Source organism: Hemitrygon akajei, chromosome 1 (assembly GCF_048418815.1).
Source record: "Hemitrygon akajei chromosome 1, sHemAka1.3, whole genome shotgun sequence".
NCBI classification, from domain to species: Eukaryota; Metazoa; Chordata; class Chondrichthyes; order Myliobatiformes; family Dasyatidae; genus Hemitrygon; species Hemitrygon akajei.
The window spans coordinates 36,454,108-36,469,179 of NC_133124.1; the positions used below are offsets into that span (position 1 = coordinate 36,454,108).

A 15,072-nucleotide genomic window follows, 5' to 3' on the forward strand; every position below is an offset into this window, starting at 1 on the left:
CTCCTCATTTAAAGGAGGAGGTAAGTGCATTGGAAGCAGTTAGGAATAATCCGATATCTAAAATGGGCAGGTTGCCTTATGAGGATAGATTAGGCAGACTAAGTTTGTACCTGTTGAGGCTTAGAGGAGTAAGGTTTCAATTAGTTAGATCCTAAAAGAGGAGCTGAAAGGGTGGATATGAAAAGAATATGTTCTTATGTTGGAGACTCTAGAACAGTGTGTTAAGACATCAGATATTTAAAGATAGCGTGCAAAGGCAAGAGTGAATGGCAGTAGTGGTGATAGAAATGGTGGAAAGCAAATGTTAGACATTAATATGTCAAGGAAAGCTGAAAATATACAAAATAACCAGAAGAAAAGGGCAACAACTGAATGTTGGAAATCTGAAATAGATGCTGATGTTCAGTTGAAAATTAAATTGTAATATTCCTGGTAGCAAGATGAAATATAGTTTCTCAGTTTTGCATTGGGCTTCATTGGACAGTATTGGAGGCTGAAGACAGAAATCCAAGTGGGGTAAAGAAGTAAAGTGACAGGAAACTGGAAATTCAGAGTCATTCTTATGAATGGAATCAAGGTGTTCTGCAAAGTAATTCCCTTCTCTGCACAAATGAGAAAGTCTGCAGATCTGGAAATCCGAGCAACACACACAAAATGCTTGAGGACCTCAGCAGGGTAGGCAGCATGAATGCAAAAAAGTACCATCGACATTTCGGGTAGAAACCCTTCAGCAGAACCGGAGAAAAAAATACTGAAGAGTAGATTTGAAAGGTGGGGGGGGGGGGGGGTGGGGGAGGGAAGAGAGATACACAAGGTGATAGGTAAAACTTGGAGGGGGAGGGCTGAAGCAAAGAGCTAGGAGGTTGATTGGTGAAAGAGACAGCAGGCTGTGGAAGAAAGAAAAAATTGCAGAGGAGCACCAGAGGGTGGTGATGGGCGGGCAAGGAGATAACAGGAGAGAGGGGCAAGGAAATGGGAAATGGTGAAGGGGGTGGGGCTGGAGGCATAACTGGAGGTTAGAAAGATCGATGTTCATGCCATCAGGTTGGAGGTTACCCAAACGGAATATAAGGTGTTGTTCCTAAGTGTGGCCTTATCCTGGCAGTGGAGGAGGCCATGGATGGACATATTAGAATGGGTAGTGGAATTAAAATCGGTGGCCACCAGGAGATCCTGCTTGTTTTGGCGGATGGAGCGTTGATGCTCAGCGGAGCAGTCTCCCAATCTCTGTTGGGTCTCACCGATATACAAGAGGCCACACTGGAAGCACCAAACACAGTATATGACCTCAACAGATTTACAGGTGAAGTGTCGCCTCTCCTAGAAGGACTGTGTAGGGCCCTGAATGGTAGTAAGGGAGGAGGTGTAGAGGCAGGTGAAGCACTTGTTCCACTTTCAAGGATAAGTGCCAGGATGGAGATCAGTGGGGAGGGACGAATGGACAAGGAAGTCGTGTAGGGAACAATCCCTGCGGAAAACAGAATGTGGGGGAGAGGGAAAGATGTGTTTGGTGGTGTGATCCAGTTGGAGGTGGCGGAAGTTTTGGAGAACTATGTGCTGGACACGGAGGCTGGTGGAGTGGCAGGTGAGGACAAAAGGAACCTTATCCCTGGTAGCATGGCGGAAGGATGGGTTAAGAGCAGACGTGCCTGAAATGGAAGAGATGAGGTTGAGGACAGCATTGATGTTGGAGGAAGGGAAGCCACTTCTTTTGAAAAAGGAGGACATCTTCGTTCTGGAATGAAAAACCTCATCCTGAGAGCAGATGCGGCAGAGACAGTAATTAAGAGAAGGGGATGGTGTTTCACAAGTAGCAGGGAGAGACAAGGTATAGTCCGGGTAGCTGTCACAAACAAGTGGAAGTTTGCAGATGCTGGAAATCTGTCACAAACAAGAAAAAGTACTTTTCTCTGCATTTGGTTCCCCAGTGTAGAGAGCATACCTTGCATATCATATTCAGCACGGAGAATACAATTGAGGTAAAAGGACAAATACTGCATCCCCTGTAACTGCAGGAGGAGGTACATGGGAACTAGTGTACAGTAACTATTCATGCAGATGGAAGAATAAATCAGCAAAGGGCCTTATGCTTGTTCTGAGTGGGTGGAGGGGGGATGAGAGCTGAAGTGGAATAGCCAGTGTTAAGGGCCCAGTCAACTTTTATGGAAGGAAACCCACAGCTGAGGAAAAGGGAAGACACATCAGAAACAACGGTGGGGTGAAAGTGGTATTGTGAGAGCAGTTACAGCCTCCAGATTTTTGTTTGCTGAGTTATTTCAAAGCATGCCAGTAGTGTAGAGTAATGGACGTAGGTTTAAAAAGTTTGTTGTGGGTAGGAAACGGATTGCTTTGTTGGAATGTGGCAAAAATTTTGTTCATTGATCTTGATAGCTTGTGTTTTCAATGTGGCCATTAGAAATGTCCTATAGTTAATATTATCATTCTATTAACATTTTCAATGTTTGAAAATGACTTAATCCAATTATGCAGAAGAAATAATGCAAGCAAGGTCAGTTGTAGGAATAGCATCACAAAGTATGAAGCAATCAAGTTCATTCAGTTCATGTTGGGTCATGTTGATATTTGCTGAAGTGATCTGGGTGGCATTGCAGCCAAAACCTACTGAGCATCTACTGGGTGTTACTGTACAAGAAAGTGGCAACTTAGTTTTATTTTAAACTTGTTAGCTGCCAATTCTGGGTTTAGTCGAAATAGATAATTGTACTTCCTTAGACATACAGTAGGAGCATGTATGATGCAGGAGGAGAGGTTGGTCAACTAAACTCTGCAATTCTTGCTTTTAACAATTCATTAAACAGTTAATGTATTCATGATTATTTTTGGAGTTGCTAATTTTAGAATTTATCATAGATCATTCAACGGTAGTTTTCAGATATAATGTCTCAATTTTGATCGGTTTCATTGAATTTGCAGATACATTACATGGGGGCATATCAAATAAACTTTTCAACTTATTGAAAGATGGTAATTGACAGGAATTATAATATCTACAGGCACTAAGACTAAATGACTTTTACTGAATCTGGGGCTAAAAATAGTGTCATGATTTGATTGAGAAGCCTGACATATTTCACCTTTCAAACTGAAGTTTAATCTACATTTGAATTTTTATTTTAGATTATATGCTACTAATTTAAATTGGAATGTTAAAATTTCCATTCTGTAGTCAATAACTGAGTTATTTTAGTCAATCTGTTTTTAAAATAGCATTTTTCAAAACTAATTCTTCAGAAGTGACTGAATTAATGTTGCTGTAATTTATATATTTTAGTTTATTAACATGGCGACCCTCACAGTCTGAAGGTGACTCCCCGATGCAAAATGAAGCTGGCGAAAAGCAAATGGTATGAATTACATTATTTACTGAATTAACAAATGGCTTCAATTTTTATATGAGAATTTACTGTTGAACAGAATCATGGATATCAGAGTTGTCAAAAAAAAGGTCAGTTTGTAGTTTGAGGCAGTTTAGTTTTATATTTAATGTATTATATGTAATTCTTTCTCCTCAGTTACTGCTCCCAAATTTTTCAGATATGGCAATGTTAACCTGACAAAAATAACTAACCTATGAAGATTGTACAGGGTAGTTGCCTTCTTTTTCCTCATAACCATATTGAATATTTTTTAAAAAGGCACTCCTCCACTTCCTCTTCACTGGCTTCCTCTTCAAGAACTTCAGGTGTCCTTGGGGATTTCATGTTACCTTTCCAGTTAGGGCCAAAATATGACTGACCAGTTTTTCCATGTTCCATTCTTCATGAACTTGAGGTCATTCCTATCTTAATTTTCTATCTCCCAATAGCTACCACCCCTTTTTTTAAAATCTAAATTCCTCCTGGTTAAACAATACCTCACTTTTGAAAACAAGATAATTTTAAAGCAACATACACAAAATGTTGGAGAAACACTGGTAAGGCAACATCTATGGAAAAGAATAGACAGTCGACATTTTGGACTATGACCCTTAATCAGAACTGGAAAGGGAGATGGGGAAGGAGTACAAGAAGGTGATAGGTGAAGCAAGACGGGTGGAGGAGGGGAGGGGAATGAAGTAAGAAGCTGGAAACTGGAAGGAATCTGATAGGAGAGGGGAGTGGCCTCATCGTGGCAATAGAGGAGGCCATGGACTGACATGTCAGAATGGAAATGTGGATTAAAATTAAAACGATTGGTCACCAAGAAATAAATAAAAACACAAAATGCTGGCAGAACTCAGCAGGCCAGACAGCATCTATGGGAGGAGGTAGTGACGACGTTTTGGGCCGAAACCCTTATCAGGAGTGAAGTAACATGGAATGGTCAAGGGGGGATAAGAAGTGGGAGGAGGGATAAAGTAGAGAGGTAGGAAGTGACAGGCTGGAGGGAAATGGGCTAGGGGGAAGGTGGAGAATTATGGGTAATAAAAGAGAAAGAAAGGTAGGGCTGGGGGGAGATTATAGTGAGGGGGGGAAAAAAGAGAGAGAGAGAGAGAGAACCAGACTAAAATAATAGATAGGGATGGGGGTAAGGAGGGGGCAGGGGTATCAACGGAGGTCTGTGAGTTGGACGTTCATGCCGGCAGGTAGGAAGCTACCAAGGCGGGAGATAAGGTATTGCTCCATCGACCTGCGTGTGGCCTCTTCTTGACGGTAGAGGAGGTCATGGACAGACATGTTGGAGTGGGAGTGGTCTATGGAATTGAAGTATGTGGCCACAGGGAGATCCCGCCACTGCTGGAGGACTGAGCGCCGGTGTTCGGCGAAACGGTCTCCCAGTCTGCGGTGGGTCTCCCCAATGTATAAATGGCCACATCGGGAGCACCGGATACAGTACCTGCCTACCGGATACCTCCTACCTGCCGGCATGAACACTCCCACTCCGACATGTCTGTCCATGGCCTCCTCTACCGTCAAGATGAGGTTTTTTAGTGTTAACATTTGACACTTGTCCTGGCCTTTCAACAAACAATTGTAAAACAAATTGTAATGATCAAGGAACTGAGGGGACAAGTGTCTTTTGTTGGGTTGAGAGTATGATATTCTAGTAAGTTGGGTTCATTGTTGATGCTGAGGCTGTGCAATCCAAACATAACTTTTAGTTCAGTCCCAAACAATACTTCAGAGTAGCTGAGGTTTTCAGCTGAAGTTCTCTAACATAATTCAGTGGATACTTTCCTATTGTTCTGAAATACTGTAAATTTTAAAGGGTTAAGCCCTTGGAATAAGGTACTATATGTACATATTCAAGTACATTGACTTCTTTGAAATGTGCACCTAATGTATTGAATGTAATAGATAATATTAAAATGAAGCATTCAACAATTGATCTGTGCATAACTTATGCTAAAGTGTCAGTTTTCATTAAAACCATCATCAAATATTCCAGATTAATAGTACATTTTGATAGGTACATAGCAACAGTTGTGTGGAGACTTGAGTATAAAATTAAATAAATCTAGCAATTTAAATAAATTATAAATACAAAATTTCTATTTGATACACTGCTTTTAAGATAATATTGACTACAATTATGTTTACCATTTTTTTTAGGATGCTGTTTCTCAAAAGTCTGTGGATGTCCTAAGTAAGGGTGAAGATCAGCTATCTGTGACCAGCACAGAGAAGAATCCTTTAGACTGGCGTCAGAGCCAGTTTAGTCTTGGATCCAATGCCAGTGACGACGCTGCTAAATCTAAGACGTCATCAAGTAAGTCACAGGCAAACAGTTACAAGTTACTACCTAATGATAGTTTTATGTAATGAATTTTCTGCCAAGTTTAATAATTCTTTGCTAGAATATGAAACCTTCCAAATTTGTGTTAGAGTTTTCTGTTACAGAAACTATGGGTAATTAATTTAGTGTAATTTTATTTTGAAATTAACTTTTTCCTCATTTCAACTTCTCATAACTAAAACCATCTCTGAATGTTACAGATGTTTAAAATATTAATACTATAGGCTTGTGTAACTAGGATCTCTTCCCTCAGTGTGGTTACAAGAAAGTCAACATAAAAATGCTAAAAACGGGCAGCGTACTGGGCAACGTCTGTGGAGGGAGAAGAGTTTATGAATTGATAACCTTTCATTGAAAGTGGAAGAGTGAGATAACAAGTTTATTTTAAGTTGCAGAAAGTGAGAAGGGACAGAGAGAGCAAAGGGAATGTTGGAGGTTTTCACCATTCTGGTGCAACATCTCTCCCATTATCTCTTCCCTGCCCACACTATTCAGGGCTCCACAAGTTTGTGATGGAAGTTGATTAATGTGAAATATTAACTCTTCCTCACAAATGCTGTTCAACCATCAATTTATACTTTTATCTTAAGGCTATTGTAATACTTTATTGTTTGTACTTTCCACCCATCTGCTTAAATTCAGCATGTGGATTGGGCATAATGAGAAATACTAGATTCCTTTGGACCTGTACAGCATGAATAAGGTCTTGAAAAGAAAACTTGGGAGCAACGATGAAATCATTAGTACAGAGTTAATAAAGTTGTAAGAGCTGCTTTTTTTGTCCAAAGTCGACTTGATAATCAGCATGAAAGCTATTTTAAACAAAGGTAGTTCCATTATCGCAGAATTTATCTTGTATTTAAGGTCATTCAAAGTCCTGCCACTCGTGCAAGAAAGGGTTTGACTCTCTGTCACTAAGCAATCTGGTATGCTGTCAGAACAAGCACCGGAGTTGTTTGGCTCATGTGGTAGTTGCAACCTGTGACAAGGTTACTGCTTGTTGTTGCTGGTAAGAGCTCAGTGGAGCTGCCAGTACTTATTTTCTGTGTATTTTAATGTTCTTGCATTATTATGCTTTTTTAAAATAATGTATTTATTGGATAATATAACTCTTGATTACATGGCTTGTCAGCTCCTGAAAGTGCTGAATAGCAGAGTTTAAACAGTTTCACTCATGCCAGAGGATCTTTCGAATATCATTGCTGGGCTTGTTGAAATATAGTCAGCTCTTGGTCAATGTGCGTCTCACACTCAACATTCTCATCTATGTTTTTGAAGATAACCTTGCTCTTCATTATTTTTTGCAATATTGTCAAGTCTTGTAAATTTCAAAGTTATTTGCTGCCCTCCAATTTTGATTCCTTGCTTATCGTTGAATTTATTCAGCCCACCACTGAAACTTTAGCTGTTAAGTCAAACTCCAAGTTGTTTCCCTAAAACATTACTTCATTCAGATCAAGCTTTCAGTTATTTTTCATAATTGTACCAATTTATTAATTGAAGTGAGAAAGTTTTTTCTGCATTTATGTAATTTTATGAATCAAAGATGTTACTGAATTAAATGTGGTACAGTATATTGTTATATATGATTGTTAAATAATCCATAGACTATTTAACAATTAATTATATTTGATTATATTCTTGGTTGCATTTGATCAAAATAACAAATCATGATTGGATTAAATCAAATATTTCCTTCCCATAGAAGTACAAGAGCAAAAATTGTTTGCTGCGCTCCTCATCAAATGTGTCGTCCAGCTGGAATTAATTCAGACAATCGACAATATTGTGTTCTTTCCTGCAACCAGCAAAAAGGAGGATGCTGAGAACTTGGCAGCAGCTCAGGTAGAAAAAAACTGCTGTTGGTTAAAAATTGAGTGAAAGAGCAAATTACATTATGACTAATCCATAAAAACAAACCTGTAAATAAGTTAAACTGTTGAGGGAAAAATTGTCTTTAAAAAGAGGTTAGTTCAATTGTCACATCATTTACATTCAATATGAGATCACCGAAAACCTTGCATGCTCATGAACTGTAAAGGATTGGTTATGCCACATTTTATAAACTGTCAAGCTCTTCATAACTGGCTCTTAATCACTCAGTGTATTTCAACATTATCCAGTAACATTATAATGAAAGATGTCACCTGATAGAAGAGTGCTATGGTAAGTTAGAAGTGATGAATTTTTTATTTAAATTTTTATATGGTAATATATAATCATTAGGACTTACAGGAATCACTGAAAGGGAAGTAATGTAATAATATCTCAATTATTGTAACTTTTTTTTTACCGCATTCAGTAAGAGTAGTTATTGTTGGCAAACTTTTACTGGCTCTGCACAAATGAAATGTCAGTAATTCCTGCCTATAGGTTTTTACTAGTGGTTTAATGTATATTCCTGACTGATGTGGGTTTGGTATTACATTAGGAAAAACCACTTATTTTAGATTATGATGTTAATTTTGGTTGGTTCCACAAGTGTCTGATGATAAGGAACTTGAATTACAAGACTGAATTAAAATAGCATTTATAAATTTGTGTCCCCTTTTTCTTATCATCTGGCTTAACTTAATTTAACTTGTTGGGTATAGAAGCCAATTCATTTCCTACTAGCTGCCAAAACACATACAAAAATAAGAACATAAGAAATAGGAGCAGGAGTAGATCATCTGGCCTGTCAAACCTGCTCCACCATTCAATAAAATCATGGCTGATCTGGCCATGGACTCATCTCCACCTACCTGCCTTTTCCTCATAACCCTTAAAGCCCCTACTATGCAAAAATACAGACTTGTGATGAGAGAAGCAGTTCCTATATTATAATTTATCATTAATTTGTTACACACCTGATCTACTATGACATAATTTTTAGGGAGATAGAAATAAAAGATTTTGCAAATGCAACCATTTCATAAATGAGTGCATTTAACAAGAAACCATCCCACAGGAATCACAGGCCAGAGAACTGAACCACAGAAGTTGTAGATCCTTCACAACCTGTCTGAATGTGGCCTGTGCAAAACAACAAATAAATTACCTTAATGTATTGTATATCAAAGCTCTAATTTATGGATCATGCATGATGTTTGTGCAGATTGCCAGATCATGAATGCAACTTTAAATTTCAGTTTAAATGAAATCATTTTGTGAAGTTAATTTGAGATGTAAACAGGCAGTGGAGTGGGTTCATTTAAATAATTAGAAGGAATTGCATGTGTTCTACACCAAGTGTGTAAAATTGGAGGTACTTTGGAATGGCCTGAGGACACAAAATATGGTTTATCAGTACAGCTTATTACCTTCGTATATCCCCTGTACTTTTGCATCAAGGTTAGCAATATTTCCAATATTGTTAATGATTAGTGAACTTTTATACCATTATCACAATTATCCTAAAGCATGCTAAACTTGCTGGTAAAGCTGCCAGTTATTTGATCTTGTTTAAAATTCCTACAGTGTGCAAAAGGCCAAATGAATTATGCAAGGATCTTGTGTGTTGATATCCAATTCAAATTATAGTAGAAGAGTGCTTGAAATGGTTTTCATTCAACAAATGCACTGAAAAGCATGACTCTAGTTTTAGTTCTGAGGTGTGATTTATTAGCGAATATTATAGTTATGAGCACTTCATTCATTGGAATATCACTGTCTCATTGTTCAAAGCCATGATTATGTCATTGAGCTAGTGAAAAAAAAATAAAAGTAAATGAATTCGTTTCTGTTCCTTGCATTTTACAGAGAGATGCAATAGATGCTGATGTGCATGTTGAAAAGCAAGACCAAGGAATGTATCATTATTTAACTTCAAAACAACTTTTCAAACTACTTGACTGTCTATTGGAATCTCATCGATTTGCCAAGTCTTTTAATTCCAATAATGAACAGAGAACTGCATTATGGAAAGCAGGTTAGTGATGAGTCTTGAATGTGTTTAAATTATCCATACCCTGTTGATAGAAATGGCTTTGGCATCCATGTTATAACTACCAGTTTATGTTGCAAGTGACCATTAATACAAAATGTTTCATAGTATGCTCATTACTAGTGATGTAGTATGTTAGTGATAAGCATCTTATTCTGTACGTAGTTCATTGCAATATTAATTCCAATCACTGTAGATCTGAGTTGATGTTGATGTTATATGCCAAATTGTTGTGAAAATTTTATGAAAAGATAGAATGTATCTCAGTATTCGAAGATAACCAAAAAAATTCATGATATGTCAGCGAATACATGTTGCGTTCTGTTGTCAGGATAAAATACATTAAATAGTGTATCAAAGATGAAAGGATGAGAAGGAAATAAGATATTAAATTCACTGAGAATTAATTGGCTATGGTTAGCATGAAAATGGTGCGTGCTGGTCCGAGCCGAAGGCATTCTTTCGTGTTGTATCTCTCCGAATCAATGACTACAAATGGTTTGGTACCAAAATTTCAAACTGAAGTGGATATTTGGCACATTTAAGATGAATGGGAAATGGGATGGATTTCGGTCCATTTCATTGGATAAAATAAATCTCTACCATTGTATTTTCTAACATTGTACCAGCAGTCTTTGGATGGATCTGTGGTTTTTAAGAAATTATGTGGTGTTTATTATTAAACAGTTACCTGATGCTTAATGAAGGTAACAAAAACCTGAGAGTATTATGTATAGTTCTGGTCACCCTATTATAGGAAGGATGTGGATGCTTTAGAGGGGGTGCAGAGGAGATTTATCTGAGTGCTGACTGAATAAGAGGATGTGTCTTACAAGGAAAGAATGAGCAAGGCTAGGGCTTTTTGGAATGATGAAGGGTGCAAGATGAATTGAAAGAAGTCTATAAGATTTTGAGAGATATAAATAGTGTGGACAACCACCGCCTTTTCCCAGGGCAGAAGTGGCCAATAACAAAGGACATGTGTTTAAGGTGAGTAGAGGAAAGTTTAGGGGAGATGTTAGAGTTAGATTTTTTTCTACATAGGGTGGTATGTGCTTGACGTGCACTACTGGGGTAGGGTATAGAATATTTAATCTATTTGAAATATTTTTAAATGTCTCTTACTATAAACCACTGCTGACAATAGTGAGTTACTGAAGGCCTTTAGCTGACCTGGGGGTGGGGGGGAAGCCTCACATCAGACACCCAAGGCCTAGTCATGATTGTAGCCTGTTGCTTTTCACAAAGCAATTCTCTGGTATGAGAAACTAATTAAACTGCTGCTTATCTTTAGAAAAGGTTGGTATAGAGCAGCAAGTTTGGGTAGCTGAGTTAAATCGGATTGATCCCAGTCCTATTTTTTCCATATCAAGATGGTGTCAAACTTAGAGAAGATGGTGATAATCCCATCTGCTAGTCAGTAGAAATGAAGATAGTGTTACATATTGCACGGAGCAAGAACTACAATATAGTAGTATTGAAAGTTTTTAACTGAGTCATATTAGTAATGGTACACGCTGAGTAATTTATAGTGTGGAAGCTATGAATCTGACCTGCTGTGATGAAAGGCATATACCTGAAACCCCGTGTCTGAAAGAGAGTCCACTGTGCATTGGATGCCCAATCGATCCATCGCACGATCAGCCACATCCTCACAATTGAACTGATATGGTGCATCCCTTCCACCCACCCACCCCTCTCCTACTCCCATATACTTGGGAATCACAGAGGAAATGAATAAGTGAGGTAAACTGAGAAAGATTATGAAATGTCTTTCCTGCTTGGTAGCAGTCAACTGGCCATCACACCCTTGTGGACCACCGCTGCCAGGTTGCTTCTCTCTGCCTTCCTGATTAATTGATGTCGAGAGTAATGCACTGGGAATCTCCTCTTCTCTTGTAGAAGTGTCAATTGGTTCATCTGCTGGGGCGCTGACTTCAACAGCAGAGGACGTTTGTGTAGCTTACCTAGGTCCCCCATCGGTTCACTGGCTTATATGATCCAGATGTCGCTTGACAATTCATACGTCTGTCAGCTCAAGCTCTCCTACTTGATCACAACAATGCCAGATGTCGGCTGGTAGCCAGTTTTCTTCCTGCAAGGTTCATGTGTAGACTTAACCTCTGGCATCAAGCATTCACTTGCATCAAATTTGCTCCTGGACCACTGGCTGTAGGTGATCTGATGTGGTACGTAAGGTGCACTTAAATACTAATTTGGTGGAGGATGTTCTTGTAAATTCATTTTGGGTAAAATGAATTGAATTCAGAATCTGTAATTTGTAATAAATAGTATGTACAGTAAAATATACAAAAGAACAGTCAGTATAGCTCAGAAATACAATTGTATCAGCGTGAATTGATCATTCTGATGGCCTGGTGGAAGAAGCTGTTCCAGAGCCTGTTGGTCCTGGCTTTTATGTTGCAGTACAGTTTCCCAGATGGTAGCAGCTGCAACGGTTTGTGGTTGGGATGACTCAGGTCCCCATTAATCCTTCAGGCCCTTTTTACACACCTGTTGCTGTAAATGTCCTGGGGTAATGGAAAAGGAAACAGTTAGTTTTGTCAAGTCACCCTGAGTTTGTTTGCAAAGGCCTCGTTTCACTGTTTGCATTGCTCACTTCATCGGGTATGATATCAAGTTGTTGTCAGGTGCCTAATACTACTCTTCTGGACAAACTCGTTAAATTCTGCACTTTTGACAGCCAGATATATCACATCTGCTCTCTGTAGTGGATCAAGTTCCTCTACCTTTGGGCCTACCGCATACGGCACTGGGCTGGCCTTGTAAAACTTTTACTGACAGTTCTCCTAAAGCTTGAATTCAGCCACAGGACTACGATACTGACCCAGAGCATCTGCTTGGAAAATCCACTGGTTTCTTTGCAATAGAGAATTCAGTATGGGTTTTCCCACAATTCTGTTGATGCAGGTACACTGATGCATCTTTTTAATACAATTTTTACCCAGCACATTAGGCTGTTGGCTTTCCCTGACCACGTGCATGGGTAAGTGAAACAGATCCTCCTGATGAACCACTTTTGCCGTAAAGACACCACACATATCCACACTACCTACAGTGTAGCTGCAAAACACCGAGTTCAGCGGTCATAATTTCAGAAACTGACAATTTGCTTAACCAGTGATGGCTGACCCAGTATCCATCTCAAATTTCATGTCTGGTTGTGCACTGTGAGTATAATGAGGTGAGGAAGTTGGCTTGAGTGGCCCATGTTATGGGTTTGGAAAATTCTTCTTCCACTTCTTTGTTCTGGATGACTCCTTGTGTGATTGACTGTTTTCTCATGGCGCATTGCTTAGTGAAGCACACCTTCTCGAGATGGTCTACCTTCTGACAGAACCAGCAGACTATCTTTTGATGCTTGTATTCGGACCATTGGGCATGGCTTTCACTACAGCAATGGCATCTCTGTGGAAGTTTTTATGATTCCTGTGGAGACTGTAGGCTGTGAGTCGATATCTACTAGGAAACGTCTACTGGGAGTGGGCTCTTGCTCCAGTACTGTCTGAATGGTGATGGGTGTGATTGAATCTGTGTCGGGCCTCTCTTGACTGCCTACTGGTGCTGAACTGTGGAGTATACTGTGTCCCAGGACAAACAGTACTTTTCGGACTGAAGGTTTTCCTGAGTCCTCCCATCTTAGATTCCAACAATCGATGTTTAGTTAGGCATTACTTCTTTGAATTTGCTCAGTACCTTTGTACTTGCATTCCTAAACCACTATGTTCAGCCTTGTGAAGATAGGTTAAGTGAGTGGGCTTTGTGGCTGGTGTTAAAGCTGATGGGAGTTCAATGTAATCCAGGAAGGTTGTCTTCCATTGCAGCCAGGTTCCGTTGGTCAGCTTTGCCAGCGATGTGACCCACAATAGATTGATCTTATTTTGATCCTCATTGTCAAAATGTTGCATATTGTACAGAGCAAGAGTTACAATGGATAGTATGACTGAACATTTTTACTCATGTTAGTAATGATACATCCACACTCGAAAGCTCACTCCTAGAAGAGAATTTCTGTACATAGGAAGCCCAAGGTTTTTGTTCAACTTGTATTTGTTTCGTCATTGCATGCTGTGATCCTGATCCATGCAGGACCTTTCAGGCAGAAAGATCAAGCCTTTTATTTTTGTTCTTCTGCACTTGATCAATTTCAGTCTTGGATTTACTTAATGACTGAGTTTCCAAAGTCCACTGCAGAGAAGGTTTAAAAATTTAAGGAAAAACATTACTACCTGCTCAGTATAACAATTTCTATTCATAGTCGTCAAAGGCTGTGATTATGCCTCTTCTTTTAAACTCCAATATAAAGAGAAAAGTACTCTCATTTTATACCACATCGAGTTCTTCCAATATTCTTCTCCTCCAGTAAGCATGTAGGCTAACTTTACCAAGTTTGAATCAAAGATCCTCATCCCAAGAAATTACCTTACAGATCTAAACTGCAGTTCTTCCAAGGCAAGTACTTTTTCCTTGATATAGTGACCAATACTGCACACAGTACTCCTCATGTGATCTGAACAAAATTGTGTACATTTGCCCAACAAATTGCTACAGCTGCATATTTAACTTGTGCATTGCAACTTCTAATCACCAAGAAACCTCTGTCTGCCACCATGTTCATTATTTTTCTACCAAAGTAAGTTGCCTTACATAATACATTGTCATTATGAAAAGATGCATTCTTAGAAAACTGTCCATTTCAAAATCTTACAGTATGTAACACAAACCCTTAACAAAAATTTCCAAAATACTTTGTTTCTTTTTCAATTTGTGTTTATTTCATATAACAATCTTTTGGTAGTGTTTTATGACTTAGGATAATTTGTGTTGTAAAGCAGGGATGCATTGTACATAATCTCAGAATCAGTTTTAATATAACGGGCAAATGTCATGGAATTTGCTGTTTTGCAGCAGGAGTGCAATACAATACATAATTTTAAAACTAGAAATTACAATAAGAAATGTAGAAAAATCGATTTAAATCGTGCAAAAACTGAGCAAAAAGATAGTGAGATTATACACATGGGTTCATCTAATGGCAGATGGGGAAGAAACTGTGAACCATTGAGTGTGTGTCTTTAGGCTGCTGTACCACCTTCCTGATGGGAGCATTGAGACAAGGGCATGTCCTGGATGAAGGGGGTCCTTAATGATGGATGTCTCCTTTTTGAAGCATTGACTTTTAAAGGTGTCCTCCAAGGTGGAGGGGCTAGTGCCATGATGGAACTGGCTGAGTTTACAACTTCCTGCAGGTTTTTCCGATCCTGTGCAGTGGCCACTCCATACCAGAAGGTAATGCAACTAGTTAGATCGCTCTCCATGGTACATCTGTAGAAATTTGCGAGAGTCTTTGGTGACATAGTGTACCAAGTCTCCTCAAACTCCTGATGAAA

General features: G+C 38.9%; 1 protein-coding gene across 5 annotated transcripts in view; it reads left to right on the plus strand.

Moving 5' to 3' along the window:
* arfgef1 (ADP-ribosylation factor guanine nucleotide-exchange factor 1 (brefeldin A-inhibited)) overlaps positions 1 to 15,072 on the plus strand; it is a 192,857-nt gene that overhangs the window by 167,476 nt on the left and 10,309 nt on the right. For all 5 annotated transcript variants that reach the window (XM_073041032.1, XM_073041023.1, XM_073041041.1 and 2 more), the window contains 4 exons: positions 3,293 to 3,365; positions 5,553 to 5,709; positions 7,442 to 7,581; positions 9,478 to 9,646. In XM_073041032.1, coding sequence (XP_072897133.1) covers positions 3,293 to 3,365; positions 5,553 to 5,709; positions 7,442 to 7,581; positions 9,478 to 9,646 — 539 coding nt within the window. The remainder of the gene's footprint in view (positions 1 to 3,292; positions 3,366 to 5,552; positions 5,710 to 7,441; positions 7,582 to 9,477; positions 9,647 to 15,072) is intronic.